The sequence below is a fragment of the Debaryomyces fabryi genome, assembly GCF_001447935.2.
Source record: "Debaryomyces fabryi strain CBS 789 chromosome Unknown contig00061, whole genome shotgun sequence".
Taxonomy (NCBI): domain Eukaryota; kingdom Fungi; phylum Ascomycota; class Pichiomycetes; order Serinales; family Debaryomycetaceae; genus Debaryomyces; species Debaryomyces fabryi.
Window position 1 is genome coordinate 29,191 of NW_015385487.1, and position 22,661 is coordinate 51,851.

The 22,661-nt window shown below is 37.1% G+C and overlaps 13 protein-coding genes across 13 annotated transcripts; 4 read left to right on the forward strand and 9 right to left on the reverse strand.

The window, feature by feature from the left end:
- Positions 1-11: 11 nt before the first annotated feature.
- On the reverse strand, positions 12-2,147 carry AC631_03060 (uncharacterized protein; the record flags this gene model as incomplete). Its single annotated transcript, XM_015611889.1, has 1 exon — positions 12-2,147. The coding sequence occupies one exon, from the start codon at positions 2,145-2,147 to the stop codon at positions 12-14; it is 2,136 nt and encodes a 711-aa protein (XP_015467283.1).
- A 330-nt stretch (positions 2,148-2,477) lies between these two features.
- Positions 2,478-3,276, reverse strand: RPL21A (60S ribosomal protein eL21; the record flags this gene model as incomplete). The annotated part of the gene is made up of 2 exons (XM_015611890.1): positions 2,478-2,949; positions 3,266-3,276. 2 exons carry the CDS (start codon positions 3,274-3,276, stop codon positions 2,478-2,480), a joined length of 483 nt encoding a protein of 160 aa, XP_015467284.1.
- A 419-nt stretch (positions 3,277-3,695) lies between these two features.
- On the reverse strand, positions 3,696-4,604 carry RPS9B (40S ribosomal protein uS4; the record flags this gene model as incomplete). Its single annotated transcript, XM_015611891.1, has 2 exons — positions 3,696-4,261; positions 4,598-4,604. 2 exons carry the CDS (start codon positions 4,602-4,604, stop codon positions 3,696-3,698), a joined length of 573 nt encoding a protein of 190 aa, XP_015467285.1.
- Positions 4,605-4,915: 311 nt separating this feature from the next.
- Positions 4,916-6,853, forward strand: AC631_03063 (diphthine--ammonia ligase; the record flags this gene model as incomplete). Its single annotated transcript, XM_015611892.1, has 1 exon — positions 4,916-6,853. One exon carries the CDS (start codon positions 4,916-4,918, stop codon positions 6,851-6,853), a length of 1,938 nt encoding a protein of 645 aa, XP_015467286.1.
- An 85-nt stretch (positions 6,854-6,938) lies between these two features.
- INO4 (Ino4p) lies at positions 6,939-7,321 on the reverse strand (the record flags this gene model as incomplete). The annotated part of the gene is made up of 2 exons (XM_015611893.1): positions 6,939-7,187; positions 7,238-7,321. The coding sequence occupies 2 exons, from the start codon at positions 7,319-7,321 to the stop codon at positions 6,939-6,941; spliced, it is 333 nt and encodes a 110-aa protein (XP_015467287.1).
- Positions 7,322-8,700: 1,379 nt separating this feature from the next.
- AC631_03065 (uncharacterized protein) lies at positions 8,701-8,994 on the reverse strand (the record flags this gene model as incomplete). The annotated part of the gene is made up of 1 exon (XM_015611894.1): positions 8,701-8,994. One exon carries the CDS (start codon positions 8,992-8,994, stop codon positions 8,701-8,703), a length of 294 nt encoding a protein of 97 aa, XP_015467288.1.
- Positions 8,995-10,139: 1,145 nt separating this feature from the next.
- Positions 10,140-12,476, reverse strand: AC631_03066 (uncharacterized protein; the record flags this gene model as incomplete). The annotated part of the gene is made up of 1 exon (XM_015611895.1): positions 10,140-12,476. One exon carries the CDS (start codon positions 12,474-12,476, stop codon positions 10,140-10,142), a length of 2,337 nt encoding a protein of 778 aa, XP_015467289.1.
- A 288-nt stretch (positions 12,477-12,764) lies between these two features.
- On the reverse strand, positions 12,765-13,856 carry AC631_03067 (amidase; the record flags this gene model as incomplete). Its single annotated transcript, XM_015611896.1, has 1 exon — positions 12,765-13,856. The coding sequence occupies one exon, from the start codon at positions 13,854-13,856 to the stop codon at positions 12,765-12,767; it is 1,092 nt and encodes a 363-aa protein (XP_015467290.1).
- A 364-nt stretch (positions 13,857-14,220) lies between these two features.
- On the forward strand, positions 14,221-16,761 carry AC631_03068 (uncharacterized protein; the record flags this gene model as incomplete). Its single annotated transcript, XM_015611897.1, has 1 exon — positions 14,221-16,761. The coding sequence occupies one exon, from the start codon at positions 14,221-14,223 to the stop codon at positions 16,759-16,761; it is 2,541 nt and encodes an 846-aa protein (XP_015467291.1).
- A 205-nt stretch (positions 16,762-16,966) lies between these two features.
- Positions 16,967-17,380, forward strand: COX13 (cytochrome c oxidase subunit VIa; the record flags this gene model as incomplete). The annotated part of the gene is made up of 1 exon (XM_015611898.1): positions 16,967-17,380. One exon carries the CDS (start codon positions 16,967-16,969, stop codon positions 17,378-17,380), a length of 414 nt encoding a protein of 137 aa, XP_015467292.1.
- A 465-nt stretch (positions 17,381-17,845) lies between these two features.
- Positions 17,846-19,369, reverse strand: CDC55 (protein phosphatase 2A regulatory subunit; the record flags this gene model as incomplete). Its single annotated transcript, XM_015611899.1, has 1 exon — positions 17,846-19,369. One exon carries the CDS (start codon positions 19,367-19,369, stop codon positions 17,846-17,848), a length of 1,524 nt encoding a protein of 507 aa, XP_015467293.1.
- A 734-nt stretch (positions 19,370-20,103) lies between these two features.
- On the reverse strand, positions 20,104-20,463 carry RPS26A (40S ribosomal protein eS26; the record flags this gene model as incomplete). Its single annotated transcript, XM_015611900.1, has 1 exon — positions 20,104-20,463. The coding sequence occupies one exon, from the start codon at positions 20,461-20,463 to the stop codon at positions 20,104-20,106; it is 360 nt and encodes a 119-aa protein (XP_015467294.1).
- Positions 20,464-21,367: 904 nt separating this feature from the next.
- On the forward strand, positions 21,368-22,063 carry AC631_03072 (uncharacterized protein; the record flags this gene model as incomplete). Its single annotated transcript, XM_015611901.1, has 1 exon — positions 21,368-22,063. The coding sequence occupies one exon, from the start codon at positions 21,368-21,370 to the stop codon at positions 22,061-22,063; it is 696 nt and encodes a 231-aa protein (XP_015467295.1).
- Positions 22,064-22,661: the final 598 nt, after the last annotated feature.

The window sequence follows — 22,661 nt, forward strand, 5'->3', positions numbered from 1 at the left end:
AGAGATATATCCTATGGAACAGGTTCAGCTAAATTACCAGGGGAATCTGGGGATCCAGCGATTCCATTTGCAACTCCTCCTGTGCTATGATTCATACCCACTTCTGGAATCATGCGGGTACTTAAGCCCATTGCATAGATTGTTATAAACATAACAACACAATGTAAGCCGAAACAATATACCATAAATAGCATTCTGGTAGTTCTAGTAGCAAGAATCGCTCTTGTAAGTGAAATAAATAATCGCTCTATTGGAGAAAGTTTTGAACTAATTCTCTCTTGCTCGCGAACTCTAAATTGCTCAATAGGGTGCAATTTAGATTCGTATGTTTCTTGGTATGGGTTGCGCTCAAGATCAATTGAATTTGGTTTTGGTTGGAGGAGTCTTCTATTAGATGTCCTCGAACTGAATGATTGGGTTTCTGTTGATCCACTATTACTACCGTTATTGAAGGATGCCAAATACCTAGTCCTTTCGTATAATTCCTCATTATCCTTTTTGAGACTGTTCATTTGTCTCTTCAAATCGCTGACAATGTTATACTGCTTTTTGAGATCATCCTCCAACTCATTATTTCTGTCCCTAAATCTGTCTCTTTGTTTAGTTATAATAGGCAATATAGAGGACGCATCTCCTGTTGAGGATCCAATTGCATTTAAAGATACAATGCTTCCATTTTTAGGACGACCTGAGGTTATCTTGCTTACTCCTGAGATCATACTCATGTTATCGTTAAATTTCTGACCATCCTGTACACCTGCTAAGTCATTTTCTAGTCTCTGATTCAACTCTTGGGCCTTGATTAATTCTTCATTGGCCCTACTGAGCTCGGAATCCAAGTGATTTATTCTGTTAGTTAAATCATCGTGCTGTGATCTGAAGTCAGCCAATTCTTGGGTCAAAACTTTATTTCTTTGAATCAAGAGTGAATCGATTTGCTTACGGTTATTATCGGTTTCGTCAGAATCAACTCCATCCTCGTCAGTACCAAATTCAATCTGTCTTATCAAGTATAATTCACGCTTTATTTCATCGTAATCACTAGTTTTTTCAAGTTTTTCTTTACAATTTTTAATTTCCTGCGTTAATTGAGAAATTTCTCTATTAAATGAATCCGTCTTGTTTGAATTTTCCTTGGTTATACCATCCAATTTTTTTCTGTGTTGATCTAAATTAGCTATCAACAACGCATTCTCTCCTTCAAGCTCTGAAACCTTCTTTTCATATTCTTCTTTTAAATTCTTTCTTTCCACATCACTCTTAGATCTGGATAGTTCTCGTCTGAGTTCTTCGTTTCTTTTTTCTAATTCAAATACCCTTTTCTTGGCCGATTCAGCATCTCTAGAGACTATTTCTAATTCAGCCAATGCCGAAGCAGAAGAATTTATTTCTGTGCTTCCAAGCTGCTTATTATGCGAAGTCAATTGCAACTCAGTAACTTCTTTTGATGTTCTTAATTCATCCATTTTTGCTTTGAACTCATGCATCTGCTTTTCGTAATTCTTTTCCTTTTCAAGCCAGTTGCTTTGTTTCTCGTCGATCAATGCCTTGAACTCCTCTTCTTTGGCATGCAATTTCGAGCTTAGCAACTCGGCCGACTTTTGTTCATTTCTTAAAAGCCTTTGCTTCAATTGATCATAATCAGCTTTTTTAGATAATTCTTCATTTAATTTTGATACTTCTTTTCTTAATGATTCAGTTTCAGAAGAAGCGATTACTGCGTCCAACGATAATTCCAAGAGAGGTCTAGGATCTGGAGCTTCTGCTAACAAGCGGTAAAATCCAAAGAAGTATCCTTCAACATCTTTTTTCTTATTTGTTAAAGAATCAATTTCGTTTTGATATAACTTGAGTAGTCCTTTAATTTGGTCAAGCTTGTCAGAATCCTCCAACTTTCTGAATTCTTTAGTCTTAGTTGCCAAGTTTTTCCTCCGCAACAACGAGTTTTCTTGGTCATCTTTCAACTCCAACCCTTGAGTATCCAATTTCTTCTGTAGCGAAGGAAGATCAATTTGTGTCCATGTCTGTAATGCAGAACTGAAAGAACTCGAGGTTTGTGATTTGCCTGCAATATCTTGGGTTTCTTCAACCTTAGAAAGTTTTGTTCTTAGTTCTGGATTTGAACTGGCTATATCTTCTTCTGCCATATTGCCCTTATTGAAACCTAATTATATTCGTTCTACTCTGGATTGGATCTACGGCCGTTGTTTAATCCTTGATTATGGTTCCTGAAATCGTAGACAGTATTGACGCACGTGACTGTTATTACTTTACCTTGCCACAGTGAAGATGGGAGCTATAGTTACGGTAATATATGGAGCTTCTACAGAGTTGAAGAGAATATAGCTGAATTCATCAGCTATTACTATTCTAGACTTTTCATACTTTTACATGCATTAATTTATATTTTTTGTATTTAAAAAAGAAAAACGATCAAGTCTCAATTCCAACTTAACAAACATAAAATAATAAAGCAATTAAATGAAGGTTTCATATGGAACTGGAGCTAAGGTTTGTGGAACGTTTTCCTTGGTAGTGACAACTCTAGCGTCTCTTGGCTTGACTGGTTGTCTCTTTAAGTGGACGTGTTCACCCTTGGCCTTGGCTTCTCTCTTTAAAGCAGCGTTGGATTTAACTCTGTTGATGAATTCTTGACGACAAGCAGAGTGCTTAATGTGTTCGACTCTCAAGTTAATTCTCTTTTCGAGGTATCTGTTACCAACAACCTTGTAGACAATAACACCGACAGCAGACTTGGTGACGTTGTAAACGATACCAGTCTTACCTTGGTAGTACTTGTGTGGCATACCCTTTTGGATAGAACCATTGGCCTTAATATCAACAATATCACCAACTCTGTAAGTCTTTAAGTAAGTAGATAATGGAATAGCACCATGCTTCTTAAAGTCACGTTGAAAAAGGTAACGAGTACCAGATCTATAACCACGACTATAATTATGTTAGTATTTACCTCTCAATTCGTAGACTTCCTTGAGGATTCGTATCATACATTTCCTTTCGTCTCCATTTTTTCCACGCCTCTATTATAACCAGGCTCATTAAAACACCTAATCTCCCTCACTGATGTTTTCTTATTCAGAACGATTATCTCCTGCTCTTAATAGTACGATTTGTTCTGTAGTTCAATCTTTTCATTTCGATTTACTTTTCACTTCTTACTATTTTTCAATCAAATACTCTTCACATTGTAATGTATGATACGTAATACTCTCATTTCCGTCTAGTTAATGTTATTAACACATACGATTTACCCATTTTTAATCTTGTTCAAGTATAATAGAAACCTTCAAATCTCTATAAAATGTATGTATGTATATTGAAATTATCGTACTAGTCGGAGTAGCGAGAATTGAAAATTTTCATTTTTTGAAGTTTTGTGTAATTTCGGGCTACAACCCTAAATCAGTAATCGTCTTGAGAAAACGATCTGATGATCATGATGATAGCTAACCATATTATGGCACCTGGCAGATTAATTGGTTAACTAGCAGCCTTATGATGTAGTGAAATGTGTGTTAGTAGTATTTCGCTCAATTACAAAGGAGAATTACCCATAAATAACCATTAATTTGCTATACTACATAAATATAAATGAAAAGTGGATTGGAAAAGACCAAATTAGAATATATTATTAATTTAAAGTGAAAGTAAATATTAACTAAAAATCAAATGATTTATTCTTCTTCTTCAGCATCAGCATCACCAGCATCCTTGTTTTGGTTTCTTCTCTTAACTCTACCGGCTCTACCACCACCGTATGGGGAGTTGTGGGCGAAGTCGATGTGCTTTTGGGAGTCTAATCTGACCATGAAAGATGGGACGTTGACGATTTGCTTACCAACGGCAATGTGTCTTTGGGTGATCAAGACTCTGGCGTGGTGGATAGATCTGGCTAAACCTAACTTGAAGACTTGGGTTTGTAATCTTCTTTCTAAGAAATCTTCTGGTTGTAAAGCTAAGACATAATCTAACTTCATCTTGTCTTCGGATAAGACACCAGTTCTGACTAATCTTCTAATTAAAGCATTACCTTCGAATAATCTCTTTGGGTCCTTTTCTTCTCTGGTTAACAAGTCACGAGCAGCTCTTCTAATCTTAGACAATTGGAAACCAATTCTGTAGATTTCTCTCTTGTTCTTTAAACCGTATTCACCAGCTAACTTTAATTCAGCGTCTAAACGAGCAGACTCATATGGTTGCTTTGGGACGGAGTAAGTCTTAGAGTAAGTTCTTGGAGCACCTATAGATGTTAGAATGTGTTCTGTGCGAAGGACACTTCGAAATTACGGTTTCGACACACAAATGTCAAGGTATAAAAGCATTACAACAAGTCATCAAATGATCAGCTTCTTCACAAACAACCGCATACGACCTAACGTATGCCAGTATAGCAGCGTGCATAAGCAAAACAAATGAGACTTATTACTATTATTTGTAACTAAAGTGTCGGGAATTTAGTCACAATAATAAGCTCTGATACAATGATCAAATGAATGAGGACCCGAACCTCAATGAATAGAGAACTATTCATGTTAAGAAGCTAGAAGTATTTATGTTATAATATTTGAATACATACGAGGCATGTTGACTTCTTTTAGTTTAGTTGATTAAAAAAACTAAGTGAAAAATTATTTACTGCGAGAGATGGACTTATATACTAGCGAGAGTGAAAAAAAAAGTTTTTCATGAAGCTGCCATTTTCACTCGGTCAAAACCTCGATCCCATATATACGCAAGCCAGTGTAATTTTCAGCCGGACTTGTGTGACCGGAAACTTCAGCAGTTTTGCAACTTTGCAGTTTCTGCCATTTTGGAACATTTTGCGGGTTAGATCTACTTAAGTAATGGAATCCTGTTAGCAAGACCATCATATATACGATATATCGGGTTTAAGATGAAGTTTGTAGCTTTGATATCCGGTGGTAAAGATTCTTTCTTCAACATACACCATAGTATATCAAGGGGACATGAATTGATAGCATTGGGGAACTTGTATCCCAAGCAAGCCGGTATCGATGAGCTTGACTCGTTTATGTTCCAGACGGTGGGACACGATATAATAGAATACTATGGTGAGTGTTTGGACGTTCCGCTCTACAGACAAGAAATCAATGGGTCTTCTAAAAATCAGCGATTAGAGTACTCGATTACAGAGGAGGATGAAATAGAAGATTTGTACTTATTGCTTAAGACGGTGAAGGAGAAACATCCAGATGTAGAAGGGGTTAGTTGTGGAGCAATTTTATCGCATTATCAGCGAACAAGGGTTGAAAATGTATGTGGTAGGTTGGGTTTGACATGTCTTGCGTATTTGTGGCAGCGAAATCAGCTTGAATTGATGGGGGAAATGTGCAACAATCAGTTAGATGCCAGGATCATCAAGGTTGCAGCAATTGGGTTGAATTCCACACATTTGGGAAAATCGATACAACAGTTGTATCCCTATTTAATCAAGTTGAATCAGATGTATGAGGTTCATATTTGCGGTGAAGGGGGAGAATTCGAAACTATAGTGCTTGATGCTCCATTTTTCAAGCATAAGAAATTGGAAATTATTGAGCAGGAAGTTGTCGATCATTCTAATGATGATGTCTCATACCTAAGACTTAAAGTCGAGATACGTGATAAAGGAGACGCTCCTTCGAATATTACTTTAGCTCAACCGCACTTGTTAAGTGAACCGTTCTCAACTATTTTGGAAGAACTTGTGGAAGAAATTAAAGATGACGAACAAAGCAATGAATGTACGCTACCAGATACGGACAGTCAACCAGATGTTTATGTTGTCTCAACAAAGGATAAGTTGTATATTTCTAACTTAACAAGCACAAAATCGACTTTGAAGGAACAAACAATCGATATCTTTACAAAGTTGAACGATATTTTGGTTATCCATAATTCCTCGTTCAATGATATCCAGCATGTAACTTTGCTTCTCTCGAATATTAATCAATTCAATGATGTAAATAAGGTATACGAAGAACAATTCAGTAAATTTTACCTACCACCTTCCCGCATATGTATTGAAACTACTTTAAGCAAGACATCATTAGTTCAGCTTTCATGCACAGTCATACATTCAAAAGTCAAACAAGGTATTCATATTAGGTCCAGATCGTATTGGGCCCCACAAAACATTGGTCCTTATTCGCAGGCTATAGTTGAAGAAAAATTACAATATAAAATAGGTACACTTTCTGGTCAAATACCTTTAGTACCTTCATCTATGGAGTTATTCAAAGAGTCAAAATTAAGCGACAGGATTTATAGCTCTGTCTTATCATTGCAGCATTTGCATCGTGTTAAAGAGTTGATCGGCGTTCCTGAGATTGGAACCATAGTTTGTTTCATTGTTGATTCAATAAACTTGGATATTGTCAGTGAGACATGGCAAAAATATATTACTGAACTCGCCTCCAGTGACGATATAAAGAATTTAATCATTGTTCAAGTCACAAAATTACCTAAAAGTGCATGTATTGAATGGGGTGGATGTAGTTTCAAGAATACTATTGGGATGTATGAAGACGAAGAAGAAACGAAACCGCAAGCATCAGAAATCACCAACATGGTTGATTTATTCGAATCATCAAATGTGGTCAATATTAATAATGGAAGCATACAGCTCATTACTTTGTTCACCAATGATTCTAATCTAGTTCGTAATCTAGTTGAGGTCAACAAAAATCTGTCTAATCGTTTACAAATATTTACTAAACTTGCGAACGTAAGTAACCTTGGAAGTAACTATGAAATACTACCAGTTTTACAGAGTTGGACATACGATAAGCAGCCTTTCTCTTTTACAATCATTTGGACAGTGGAATATTAATCTAAATATTTCTTCACCTAACTAAATAATACATTATTAGAACAAAAATTGTTCACGACCAGCATGTAGCAAAGAACCATTAATTTTAACCAGAACCTGATCCTGGTCCTTTGTAAATCAACTCGTCGGGAACATTTATGCCTTTACTAATACATAACTGAATTAATTTATCATTATCTTCTTTTAATTGGTCGATATAATCAGCAGACTTAGTAAGAATGTTCAATTCCGATCTATTCTCCAGTTCGTTTAAAGTAGGGGTTAAAGAGACGATCTTATCAAATTCTGACCTAATATTTTCTCTTCTCTTTTGTTCTGAGGCGATGTGGTGGGCCTATATTTAGTTAGTCCTGTGCTTGAAATACTTAATCATAGTTTACATACTTTCTTTTGATCTTCCGTTAAGACCGATGATTTTGACAGCATCCGCCTTGATGAGCCTTGGTCTGAGTCATCTGATACTGACATTCTTATTTTTAAAATGGATAGATAAAGCTTTCTAGTCTTGGTTTTATTTATTGCACGGTCATATCTGAAAATCTGGGGCCCACCAAATCACTTTTGTGTTCAATTTCTAAAAAATCACAAGCCGGTAGCCGGAGTCGAACCATGACGCATTCAGCACACAACGCAAGGGAAGTAGTTGTCGTAGATTCAGCAGCACGTATGCTTAGCAGGCCTAACTACATTTTTACCAATTCAATTACAATCCTATTGTAGTGCTGTGTATTTGCAAGTTTTCTTGTCCCACATATTTTGCAATATTAGGGCTATGCAATCGAATAGCACAAATTTACGTGGATTCTCAATAAAATACAAAATAGTCCTATTTCAATCATTCTAATTCAATCATAGCAAATAGGGCGTACAGAGTCTTGCATTTAATCCATTGATATTATCTCCTTAGTAGCATATACGGACTTAGCGCTCCCACTTCTTTTGCAATCCATCAAAAGAACTTTTCGCTCGTTTTGAGTAATTTACCCAAATTTTTGCCAAATGTAGAAATAGTTATCAATTATCTTTGATATGCTATTATTCATGGTTTAAAACCCCCTAACAATAGATATGCCTAATTAAGAAACGTAAGATCTAACCTTCCATGTTTTTAACCACAGAGAGTATACAAGATAGGTTTCTCATTCTTCTCTATATACTACATAGCATAAACCATATAGACTGCCATTAAGCTTTGAATACGTCAAAATTTCAGCAAACAACTATATGAGATAGTGGTCGCAAGATCTTGCATAGCTGAAATTGGTATGAGTTTAGTTATAATGCGTAATTCACCATGTGGGTATCGTTGCATATACTATTTTTAGGGTGGTTAAGCAAACCCTTTACAATAGAGTATCCGCAAGACAATGCGATAGCAAAGTCATGTGATTTCCGGGGCTTGCTCATGCAAAAAGATGCTTCGCCCGAACAATAGCACCCCAGACAATCAGGGTATCTATCAACTTTCCGGGCCAATTTGTCCCAATTTGTCCCAATTTAGCAGAGATTAACAATTAATAGTCCACGCACCCAATATTTTCCAATTACTCAGATAAGCTGCTACTCGGCATTTAGTTTAATTTTTTTTGAATCTATCACCACAGCAAATCCATAAGGACACCGCAAGCTTTGAATTGGAACCTACAATCGAACATTACTGGTTTATTGTTTGTATTACTGATATATAAATTAAATATTACATAAAAACAACAAAAGCCTCTGGCCTGAAAATATTAAGGCTCATTTAGGCTAGCTCCGAAAAATGGTACTAAATTCAATATTTTATAGTCGAAAAAAAAACTAGCTTCTTCTCTTGAAATTATAAAACTAATATTGTGGGTGTGAGCTTAGAATAATAAAGCAACACCAGCTGCGGCAACAGCACCGACAACACCGGCACCCACGATAGAGGCACCATTTTCAGAACCACCAGATCCGGAACCACCAGAACCAGAACCGTTGGAACCACCAGCACCACCACCGGTACCGTTAGAACCACCAGCACCACCGCCAGTGGAGTTAGAACCACCAACACCACCGCCAGTGGAGTTAGAACCACCGACAGCACCGCCAGTAGAGTTAGAAGCAGCAGAGACGACGGTAGCAGCACCTAAAGCAAGAATAACAGATTTGAATTGCATTTTATGTGTAGTTATTAACTTAGTTTGATAAGTAAGTAGAAAACAAATTTCTTATCTGACCCTGGAATGGACGGGACTTATATATCTTTTCCAAGCTAAAATGTAATTACTAAATTGGTAATAATAACGAATTTTTTTTTTCTTCGACGCCTTATTCATATACAGAACCACACGCCACGATTTGCATTAACTATGAATACAATTATAGAACAGCAATTATACCGGGATTACAATGCGCATATGACTAAGAATGGTTAGCTACCATAGAAAAAGAAATTTCCCACATTTGGCCTGATTAGAGTCTATTATAGTCTGGTGCGGAAATCCTGTATGGTATCAGGGGATGTGCCGAGGGCGAACGTTCTAGAAAGCACCCACGTAATTGGGGTGGTTCGGGGAAAAATTACCGGCAGCTTTTCTGCCACCCTTTTTGCAGTTGCAATCACGAGATAGTTAGAAGTTTTATTGGAGAGTTACAAGACGTTTATAGCATCTTCTAGCACGGTTGCAGCAAATTGGGTTCATGAAGGCATTATTTTGATTATTACATACTTCGATGATGCAGCAGCCAATGGGCTAGTGTAAACGGGTTATTAATCTATTGTATGGTAAAGATGCTCTAATTGTTAAAACAAATGGCCATAGCATCGCCGAACATAAGAAAGGGCGATAGGAGTAACATGGGGCTCACCACGCCCAAGCCAATAATTTACGTATTCGATAAAATAAGGTCAAAATGGCGTAGCTTGAATATCGTGATACGCGTTTAAGCCTCTTCACGTTACTCAAAGCGGGCTAAAGGCGAGACAAGGGCACATAGGAGAGGTTGCAATTGTTACATGGAGTCAACAGGCAGGGACGGCCAATGATGTAAGGAATGGCACGAGACACGCGACATTCACCCCGACATTGGGTTGTATGGTTCAACACGGGCCGAGATGGCGTCATCGGCTGCGAGCTACGGAAGTCGGAAGTCAAAACACGGGCAACATAACGTAAGAAAGGGGTCTTGGGGTAAAATCTACTACACCCGTACACCAAGCCCGTAATTGGAGTTATTCTTGCACTAGTAGGACTTACTTAATTTTCATTATCGGTCGTACGATTTAATACTATACATAAATGGCATATGCCATGCAACTCTATTATACAGATTTATAGGCTTCCGTTAACCTTAACAACTTTTCAACTTCGTCGTCGTAGTTCCAGCCGTCTTTGAACAATTTGTTCATGAACAAGTCGCTTCTCAAACCAGCTCCCACGTTATACTGGCGAGAGTAGTCCTCGATAACAGCCTTTGCGTTCTTGTAGTCATCCTTCATGAGACACTTCATTTCAAGCTCATGGGCTTTTGTAAATTCAACTGTCTTGACGAATTCCTTGAAAATTTCGTTATTCTGCAACAAATCGATGTGGTTGTCAAGGGTCAACTTATTTATCTGGAACTTCTCGAGATCGGAAACTTCACGTTTGGTCGGCTTCTTATCAGATGCTTCTATAGTAGATTCTTTAATAGAATCAGATACAGGCTGATTGGATAAAGATGCCGATTTATTCTTTTTCAACCATGATGCTGGGTCTTTCATGTATTCTAAGACCTTGCTTGTTTTAACCCACATACGAAGGTTGTTCATATAGTAATAATCTTTGAAGTTGAGTTTGGATAAACCCTTCACGCCATATTCGTAATCCAAGGTCATGATGAAATTGCTTGGAATATAACTCAATTGATTTTCAACAATCGACAAGATCAAAGGACTCAATTCATCAAAAGTGCTAAAATGATTATTACGGCAATTATAGGCTTGAAGCTGCTCATTCTTAACATGGTGGTCTATTTGACCGTTTTTCTTAGCTTGTTCCAATACTAGTTGCTTCGACTTGTCTGTATCTATTATATAATCATATCTTGGTGGAGCTGGGGTCTCAGTTATTGCTAATCCTGTTATGTCAATATAGAGCCCCGTATCGATGTCTATAAATCTTGCATCAATATTGTTGTTACCATTACCTTTAGTTCTGTGGGTGATGCTTGATCCCACGTCTATGAAATACTTGCCCATACCATTGAATTTTTTCTGATCACTTCCGGCATTTTCAATCACCAATGTTTGGTTGAAACGTCTTCCCAAGTTGTATAATTCCCCGATTGGCATTTGTACGTCTATATCTGTATCCCACGGGAATGCAATACCATTCCAGTACCACGATAACAATGACCCGTGAGCGATCCATGTCACAATCCCATGCTGTCTGGTGAAACTAAGATAATTCTTTACCAATCTATGTAAAGACAATAACTGTTCTTCTTTTCCGACGTTGATACCATTGAAAAATCTCCAATCATAATGCTCTCCTAACCACTTTTGTGGGTGTTTCTCTAATAATTTAGCCTCTTTAAAGAATTTAGGTGGATTATTCTCATTGGCTGAATATTTTATCGATTCAAGGTAGGCCGATTCAAGTTTATTCAAGTTCTGTTTTGCAGACATCGTCTTTATGACCTCTTGTGGATCAATATTAAAAGACTCTTTAGGGATATGGATCTCGTAGTCACTCAACACTTGTTCACTGTTTTCAGGAGCAACTTTAGAGACCAAATCATTGTACGCACCTAATACATTTACGGTTTTCATATTCTGCTTACTCACCAATGTCTCCACCATGGAATTATGCAATAAACTGTGCTTCAAATCGTTCACACCGTGGTCCAAGACATCCATCTCGTATGATCCTTGCGATTCAGTCATGAATATTAATCTTACCGGCGATGGTGCCCCTGAATACAAATAAGATTTTCCCAAGATTTCGTGGTTTGGAACAGTTTGGGGACCTGAGAAATCAACTATTTGATATCCTAATGGGATGTCTTTGTTGTCCTTACAGTAATTTTGAACTTCAACCAACTTGGAATTCTGCACCAACTCGATGTTTCCACTGATATCAAAAAGCTCCTTACATGATATCTTATTCCTACTTTCTGCAAGCATATATTTATGCAATTTGGTTAAATCCACCCAATCAGACCAATGGAATGGTAATGGCTCCTTTGGGTGGTGTTTGATCCACTGGAGATAAACCCCGAGTGTAAACCGTGGATCAAATGGCTGAATCACTGGCTTCGTCTCCTCTGGCTTCAAGAAATATTTCGGAACTTTCACCTCTAACGGTAAATTATTGAGCACTTTTTCATTTATGTCCCACATTTCGTTAGCCGAATCATCGGCTAACTTCTCGGCCTTGATTTCTTCGAGTTTATTCAAGAATTCATGGTTAGACTCCAACCCATAGTCCTTCGTGAGAAAATTACTCGTCCAGTTGTTGAATTTTAAATGTATAGCTCTCTGGAGTTTTAATTTATATTGTTTTATAGAAGGTCTCGCTAAAGCATGGTTCGATGTACTGATAATAATTACGGTCACCACCAATAGGAGCAAAACTTTCACTATAAGCTTCCTAGGTAATTTCAATGATTTTAACATCCTGTCTCGTCTCGTCTTGCGAATAACCTAATAAGTAGTTCATAAGACTCGTAAAAAGGAAAGGTTGATATATAAAATTTTGTAAAAGATTCCAGCTAATATAAATAAGGATGACTGGTGAGGCGCAAAAATTATTTTTCACTTTACTCACAATACCACTTACTCTATATGGTTTATGGTATTGTTTCAAATTATAAATTCGTGTTTTATATGCAAATTATTCCTATTTAGCAAATATATTCGTTAGGAGCCGCTTCAACTACAGGGGTACACATCTAGCATAACATGTTAACTCGAAGCTGACACGTCTATATCTATTTCTCGCATTAAAACCCCTTCCTCGCCTTGGCCCAAGCACCCCCTCACCACTACACTTGGATTACGATTGTCAATTTCGTAATTTCCAGGGGAATCAGAAAATTGAAATATCGCGGACGAGCCCCCGTAGAGAACATCAGATTCGATACCAACACGATTGCATGCGACTACGGTGACGGATTTGTAGTATTTGGCTAGCTGATTGTTGGGGTGATTTAGAAAGGGGAAAAAGCGTAAAATCCAGTAGTTGATGGTGGAATAGTCCGGATTTTGGGGAACAAACGGTTTGTCCTGAAGTTCGTGCTGTTCGACGAGCTGATTGGAGTAGTTATCTCGCGACATCGCTTCAAGATTATAAGCAGGAACATTATTGTGGGAAAAGAACTTCTGCTCGTACATTTCGCTTTGGTGCGTCTTGTCGCCTGATTCGCTAATGGACGGGGACTTCGAAGATAACCAGGCCATAGGACAGAGGATAAGAGTCGCTTTATTGGCAAAGCACGCCAATGACATTTCAAACTTGTTAAATGGAGCAGTGAATTGGTATGGATTTAGGTCCATACATATTCCGAAGTTTGTGGTAACTGCTGGGTATTCCTTGTTTGGTTGCTTGTTCAAATAGTACTCCTTATCGAGCACCAAACGCAAGGGTGTAAATTCCTTGTCTGGGTTTTCCTGGCATCCAAATGCTACGTCGGTGTCGTATAAAAACGTTTTTCGGTAATTATACAATACGCTTCCGTTTGGGGCAGTTAAAACTGCCGAATTGTATATATTGTAGTCTCGTTCTTTATCCTTTTCTGGATACCCGATCAATGTGAAGCACTCATGCTTGGTCAGAATCTCCTTGGCTAATTGTGTAGAGCGTCCGCTGGTAGTTAACTCTAAATATGGCTCTAATGCCTTTCTGTCAGGGAAGTTGTATCCAGTGATGGCAAATTCCGGAAGCATCACTATATCTACGCCCTGTAATTTGCTTAACATTTGTTGGACCTTCTTGATATTGGCCTCAACGTTCCCTATCTTTGGATTAATCTGAACACATGCTACCTTTAGCTTCATCATGTAGATCTATAGGAAATAAGTCTAAAGATGTGGAATTGTTATTGTTATTTGTTAGCTCTGGATTTTTCCGAAAAAAATATCACCTGTCAAGTAAGTGCTCGCAAGGCTTTGAAGATTTAGGTCTATTTTACCATAGCTCGTCGAAATCTCTTGTTTTTCCTATCAGACGTTAGTGATCTTTCTATTTATATTGTTGATATTGAAGTCGTCGTACTACATTACAAACCGGATTCAAGCTTTTAGCTGTATTGAATGAACTGTACTGATAGTTGATTTTGTAAACGATTTGATCAAGCACATCATGATAAGAAGATCCCGCTGTCTAGCTTTGCTAGCAATACTCGTAGCGTTGAACTTAGCTATGCTTTCGTTGTTGAATTATGATCCTAAAGCTTCGATACAGCAAAACCTTACAGAAAATATTTTTGATATCCGAAAGATTATGTTTAATGATGAAAATACAGAGAACGCAGAAGAATTTAATGAGTTGCTTGATTCGAAATTTAATCACATATATCAAAAGGATGATATAGATCTATCGGATGAGAAAAAGAACCAGTTATGGCTTTTAGATGTAACAAAGGATGAAAAGGACCATGAGCTTGTTTTGCCGGATTATATGGTGGATCCGGAAGCTGTCGAAAGTCCCAATTTGCATATATTTGATCCTAGATTTACGTTGAACTTTGTGTTTAATAACTTAAGACGTCAGATTAAGAAATCCCGTCCGTTGGATCAATTAGTATTACCTTATTTCCACTGGGCTGATTGGGTTGATTTAGCGATACTTAACGAACACTTTTTGAGTGACGAAAAACAGGGATGCAAGGAATTTGATCTTACCGTTAAGAGTGATCTTAGAAATAGAAAAATGGAGCTTCAAAAGCCAGAGACTTTTTGTATCGATGATGAAAAAATTGACGAAGTCTTGAATGACAGTGACACAGACCCTGTCTACAAAGATTTATTAAAACAGATAAAAGAAAGCAAGTTATCCACTGGTTTCCATGTTTTTCAATATGGTGGTAGATCACGTAAGAAGTTTAAGATTTTGCAGGCTAAGTCATATTTACACGATTTTATGCCCCCACCAATGTCACTTGTCTTTATTTTACCAGGTTCTCGGGATAATAATGGGAATAAGTTGAGGTTAGGAGGTACTGGGTTACAAGTAGGTGTATCTCAAGATACAAATAGACGTGTTAAGCTCGCGGACTCGTCATTAGTCTCTCAGTATATCAGGGATTATAGAAGAGAGTACAGGGAAGACTTACATACTTCCAAAGATATAGTCATCAATATTGATCAAGAATTGACAAGGTTGAATGATGCAGTAAAGGAGAAAAACCCAGTTCCGGAAGATGCAGTTGTTGAATACGAAAGGGTATTGGTACATGAACAATTCAAAGATAATTCGTCGGAAATATTAGCAGCTTTGGAAAAAGTTTCTGATGACTCTCTAACTGAAACAGAGAAGCTTTACAGAATGTCATTACAGGTTTCTCTCAATGAGGTATCTCCACCAAAATATTTTAATGAGGCTAAGATCATAAGAAAGGAGTCCAATTATGCACTTGGTGGGCATTATGATTGGAGATTTTTTAATGGTATTATTAACTACACCGATAAACAGTCTCCTTCGTTACATGGATTAATCAGGGCGTGGTTAACCTTTACAAACACTTATAATTTGAATACCTGGATTGCCCACGGTACCTTATTATCGTGGTATTGGGATGGAGTGGGATTCCCTTGGGATAATGATATTGATGTTCAAATGCCAATTGCTGATTTGCATACGTTATCCAGAAAATTTAATCAATCTATAATTATGGATCTTGGTGATGGAGATAATAATGAAATCCGTTTTGGTAGATACTTCTTAGACTGTGGGACCTTTATTTCTTCCAGAACAAAAGGAAATGGAAATAACAACATTGATGCAAGATTCATCGATGTGGATACTGGGTTTTACATCGATATTACTGGGTTGGCTTTGTCAAATCTGAGATTACCTGCCAGGCTCAGTAAGCAATTGCCAGAAGAACTCGGTGGATCATCAGTCGATCAAACTATCAGTGATATGGATAAAAATGAGTACATGAAAGCTTACAATTGTCGTAATAATCACTTTGCAAGATTAGAAGAGCTCAGTCCAATGAGATTGTCCATAGTTGAAGGAGAACCTGCTTATATTCCAAACGATTACGGAAAATTATTGAATAATGAATATGGTTATAAAGGGTTGATGGCAAAGAAGTTCAAAGGCTATACGTTTTTACCTAAATTAAGAATTTGGGTGCTAACCAGGAACTTGAACCAATTTATTAGGAATATATTGAATAACAAAAAACGTATAAGCGACAATGAAATATCTGACGACGAGGATTCAGTCATCAGAGACTTGTCTGACGCAGACTACTTGAAATTGTTGTTTGACCAAGACGATCTATTAGTTGAGTACTTGGCAACTAGAGACATTACAAAACTTCACGACAGCGAAATAAAGCGTATGATCCACGGCGACTCGACCGAATCCCTTCTTTTGGATGACCAGAAGCATGTAAAAGTCCGCTTCCCTGCATTAAGACATGATTCCTTCAATTTCATGGCACACAAACATAACTACAAATACGAGGACGCGGTTGCTGAGATGATTCGAAATGTAGAGCTTGCTAAGAAGACACGGGAGCAAAACAAGCTCCCGAAAGAAGAAAACCAGAACCAACCTGACGTGCAGGCAAAGGAAAAAGAAGAACAAGAAGCGGTGTCTCCAGCAAATCCTGATCAAAATAACGGAATTGAGGATTCAAAAAAACCTAAAGTAGAGCAGCAAACCGACGAGCACTTAGATGATGCAAGCATTAATAGAGGCCCGGATCTACCACCCCTTAGTCCTTAGTATTTGTATAATATAGAGAGAGATTGTATAATTATAAACGTATATATACTGATATTGATCTCATAGTAATTCACGTGGCTCGGATACGACCAATAAAAATTGGTTTGATCACGTAATCAAGACTCACACCATTTTATCAACTTCTTAACATCGGTCATTATAATTTTCACCATACAAACATTGACACTATTGTGATTTAATTAAGATGTTCAGAAGTGTAGGTCAACGTACTTTTGTTAGATTCAACTCCGGTGCACACCACGGTTACGGTGTTTCCAAGAGAATTGCTGAAACTGCATTCCCAAAGGTCGATAAACAAGCAGGTGAAGCCTTCAAGAAGGCCTGGAAAGAAAAGGCAGAACACTCCGAAGGTATCACCAACTTATGGAAGAAAATAACCTACGTTGTTGCTCTTCCAGTTCTTATCATAACTGCCATCCCAATTGCCAGAATTGAAATGCACCATGCTGAACACAGAAAGCACTTGAGAGAACTTTCCGATGAAGAATGGCCAACACAATACGAATACCAAAACTTGAGACAAAAGAAGTTTTTCTGGGGTGATGGTGACAAGACCTTATTCTGGAACAGTGATGTCAACAGACACATTGAAGCCTAAGTCATCTAATTGATTTGATTATGCTTATTTCATAGCCTTTATTTCACTTAGCTCTTAGTTCATTTTACTAGAAATGTTAATTCCTATTTGTATACGCCGAATAAGCGTTCATGCTTGAATATTAGAAATATACAGCCTATTATTGATAACCACTGTAGTAATTGATATTATTTAAAGGGAGCGAGATTTAGAGAAAGGGGTATCACGAAAATAATCACCGACCATATCGTAGGTATATGTAAGTGGGAGGTACTACACGTCCATTAAGACAGTAAGCGGCTCTTTATATAGTAATGATTCTGATCATTTCGATATTTATTAATTGCTTTATTATTTAAATGGATATGGCTCCATTATATCACTAATACAAAAACTTTCAATAGCAACACTACTTGACATAGGGAAGCTAAAGAAACCAGGAAGTGTAAACCATGAATGAGAATGATTAAGTCAATTCAATTGATCTTATAAAGTAGAGAAAATGTATAAGTTATTTGTTGCAGCAATTGCAACAGAATTTTCTCGTGGATGCCATGATAAGTGTAGAATACTCTTCTTGAAATCAATATTATCAAAATCACCTGCGTTACTACCAGAACCGACTCCACTCATCAATCTACGGGTCATTGATCCAGTATTCCCTAACTTTTTCGATTTGAAAGCTGACTTGTCGGCCTTCAAAACAATCTCCTCTTGGTCATCGTCATCTAATTGCGAGCTTGGTGATTGAGGGAATGTTTCGCTATCCATAGGCGGCGAAGCCACATCATCGTCATCATCATCAGAATCATCATCGTCCTTTTGTTGATTTGATTTGTTTTTAGAAAATGATGAGGTATTGAATTTAGTACTACTGAAAGATTTAGATGGTTTTGAATGGGTGTCATTAACAGCATTTGGATATATCATAAAATTGTTATTATAAGAACCAGTCATAATAGATTTGTTATCACCGCTGAATTGAACCTCGAACTTATCAAAAATGGCATCATTCTCGTAAGTGTCACATAACCTATCTCTTAAATGTTCGTGAACATTTATAGTTTTGACGGGTTTCAGCTCCATTGCCAAATCCCATATCTTCACGGTCATGTAGTCTCTTGAAACAATGTATCTACCATCGTGACTAAACTTCACGTCAGATATGGAGGAAGTAATTTCCGTAAAAAAGTTATGCGAAGCTGGATCCAAGTACTCTTCGAAATTCTTCGAGTGAGTATCACATAATGAATTTGATCTCATGTCTGATAACTTTATAGTACCTTTGGATGAAGAATACATAAATAAGTTACAATGACTAGGGTGAAATTCAGCACTTGTAATAACCTCAGTCAATTCTTCCATATTGGTTGGTTTAATATCTACTATATTAAATGATTGATCTGATATGCCAAGGTTCCATAAATTAATTCTCAAGTCATCTGACGATAAGTATGTCTCTTGATCGGAATTAACTGAGATGGAATTTATGTGATAAGCATGGGCATTTGAATAAATCTTTTTTGGTTGAGCCAGAATTAATTTATCATGCAATGTCATCTTAGGTAATTTCAAATTTGATATGGTGGATGCGGTCAGTGGCAAGTTGGAAGATCCATTCAAGTTGTTCTCGCTAACCATTTTAACTTGCTTTTCCAGGATTTTCCACAACTTGATAGTCTTGTCATTAGTAGACAACAAACAGAGATTGTTAGAGCTTTTAAGCCATTTGATTTTATTGATTTTTTCTTCGATCTCAAGCGACTTCAAATAATCGAATTCGGCGTCATGACTTTGAAACTCGGTGTAGAACTTATATTCGCAGCTTTGTTTCTTTTTCGATTGGTTCCTTTCGAAGAGAACAACTCTCCCGCCCTTATCACCGGTAGCTAAAAAGTCGCCTTGGTCATTAAATTCAACGGTAGAAATGATATCAGCTTCAGTAATATTTTCGATGTCTCCTTTATCACCAAAGCATTGTGAAAATTTCCATGTGTCTTCCATAGTCATATTATGCTAAACCATATACTCTTATTAATAGCGTTACAATTTACCGGATTGTTGCTCTTGAATCTGTCGATGATGGTATTCGTGCGATAGAGATGTTGGTTCGGTCCTCTTTTTCTGTTTGCAATTTATATCCACAATAAGAATTGGTGTATACTTTCAACTCAATTAGATCAGTATGAAAGATATTTAGTGACAGTTAATCGTTTATGATAAATTGAAATATAATAGGTTACCTTTAGTTAAGTCTCCTTATTAATTGATTCATTCTTTAGGCCATGAATTTCGCAAATGGCCAATTAAATTTTTAAGACTATTATATACAGGGAAAAGCATTTTTTCATCATTAGTACCCAAAGATCAACGAAACTACTAATTGGAATAAGCAAGGGCAGAAGCCAGGAAATGTAGTCGAATGTAGTCGAACGTAGGTCATATTCAGACAGAAGGATAAGCCAATTTGGAAGTTAAATATATAATAAATGAAATACTAAAATGGACAAGATTGGTTCACTATCTATAGGGTAACAACCACAGTGTACTATGTATATACTATGGCGCAACCTTGGAACTACATCAAGCTAGTAAAGTACATATTTTTTATTATTGAAAGATCATGAACGAAAAAGCCCAATCAACAGTAACTGCTGGAAAATTATATAAAAACATAAACAGGACTAAACTAATTTAACAATTCATCGTGAAACACTTAGATTTACAATAAACAGTCAGCAAATTTAGTTAGCTTTCTTAGCAGCGTCAGCTGGGTTGACTTTTCTGTCAGCAGTGAATCTCTTTCTTTGTGGAGGAGCTCTGATTCTTCTGTCGGTTCTAGATCTAACTCTGACGATTCTGGCGTGGATGGCACAAGAGACACAGTAGTGCAATTTGTTGTATAATTTTGGTAAAGCGTATTCAGCGTAGACTGAAGCTTCGGATAAATCTCTAACAGCAGCAGCTTCAACCATGTTTCTGATGGTGACTCTCTTGATGGCCTTATCCTTTGGAACACATCTAGCACAGTTTAAACATCTAACTGGCTTAACGTGACCTCTACCCTTCTTATTTCTACCGTTGGAAGCTCTCTTTTTTGGCATGTTGAACTATAATTATGTTAGTACTTGGTTCCAATTTCCATGGTTACTTTCGGCATACATCCAGCGATAATAAATCAATTGCTACCACGTCCATATTCTCCAATAACCTCCGAACAACGTGCCATCGTTCCTTCTAGTATATCCATTTCCACTTTCATGTTCTATTTCCACTTTATCCCTTATAAAAATATTTTCATTCATGTTTTATTTATTCCTTAACTCAATTTTTCACTGGTCCTAATTGCTCTTAAACGGCCACTTTTTGTATATAATGTTGTTGATAATGTGGATCATGTCTTATATTATTGATTCTATCATTATGCTTTCAATGGTACCGTATACTCTATACATACCTATTAATATATTGATCAAAGAATAAAATAATGAAAAATTAAGTATTTTCACTTTTATTAAGATTGGTGAGAGAGTACACTGAGAGTCCTGTCGACTGAAAAAAAAATTGTAATAGGGGTCGTGAACGGTTCATAAATTAAAGCAGTCACAGACATGTGTATTTGTTTGTTTAGGGTTCGAACCGCGGCTCTGGAAAAGAAGAATCATGAGAATCGAAAATTGAGATATACGACAAGTTTGTGTACGAAGATTAATCTGGAGTATCACGTGAAAAGCTCTAACGATAGATACAGTTCTTATTTAGTGGCCTTACAGAATGTACGTCTATAACTTGCACATTATGATTGGCATATGCATTCTATGTATATTCCTTACTTCGGTTAGTGGGACGAGTACTTTATTTCTATTGGATATAGATTCAGCTTTAAATACAAAGTACCGGAGGCTATTTCTGACTAGTGATGATCAGGTGTTAGTAGGCGAGTATTTGTACGCCAACAATCAATCTATGGCCTTCTACATAGATTTGAGCGACGCTGGCGATATAAATATGACGTACGCAGAGCAATTACACAGTGGCGTAAATGCACTCAGGGCAATTTACCCTCGTGAGGATGCAATTGTTGTCAATGCACACCATGGCAATAATTGGTTACAATCCTATGGTTCCAAGCGGGCATCGTATCAGAAAATTGGTGATTTTACAGCAGTATTAAAGTACGGGATGAGAGATTTAGAAAAAAGTCTCACGAGCACAATATCGAATGTCTTCGCGGATTACTTAAATGAAATCTTAAATAATACGGGCGGAACTGAATGTTCAGAAGTAACTGAGTCACTACCGGCGGGGAAACAATGGTCCAATACAGGGACTAGTGCAAATATTAGGACTTGTGCATGTAATTGGAACAAATGTAATATTAAAGCTTCGGAAGACCAAATGCAACAGGCTGCGAACTGGGCAGATAACGCAATTGCGCAGTATCCAGATAGTATAGACTATAAAATGGGGTTTAGTAATAACGAGGCTTGGCACTTGTGTATAAAATTGGTAAGAAATGAATTATGCGATGATAAGTACGATGCCTACGATGCTGTAACGAGCATGGGGTGTCCGCAAGGGTATTGTAATGGTACCGCTACCGATTGCAAGAAATTTGCGGACTATTTTAACATCTCCTCATCTTGGGTCTACATTACAGCACTTAGCTTAGTCTTATTATTCTTACGCAACCGACAATTTTAAGAAAGATACACTATTAGTAATGCTTTATATGTAAATAGTATATTGGTGCTCTAGTAACTTTGGACATGTTCAACTCTATTATTATTAGATTACTTCCTGAACTACATATAATTAAATCCTATTTCCTTTACTTTCCTTTCTCTCCATCCCTCTCCTTCGAATCCTAGGAACTTATCTAAACCTCAATTCATTCTCCATATAATACCTGGTTCATGAATCATACCATACTCTGTTCCTTAGTGGTTTCTTAGTAAATCACGTGTAAGTACTTAGATTTTGTTGGTTAACTCTTGGGCGTATTTTTACAAGTTATGGATTTAGCGCTCGCTAGCCAATTACGTTGAAGATCATTTCCTTATAGTTAAGACGAACTCACTATGGGGGATTTTGTGTAACTAGTCTCAATATTAGCTGATTTTTTGTTTGTTAGTTCATGATATGTTATAGGTACCCAGTTGAAATTAATTCATTTAATTTGCATATACCATAGTCAACAGTGTACGTAGAAACATATATTCACAGTATGAACCAATACCCCGAAACTGAGGAAGATCTACGCATAGCGGGTAGACCCGTTGTTTACATACAGAGAGTGAAA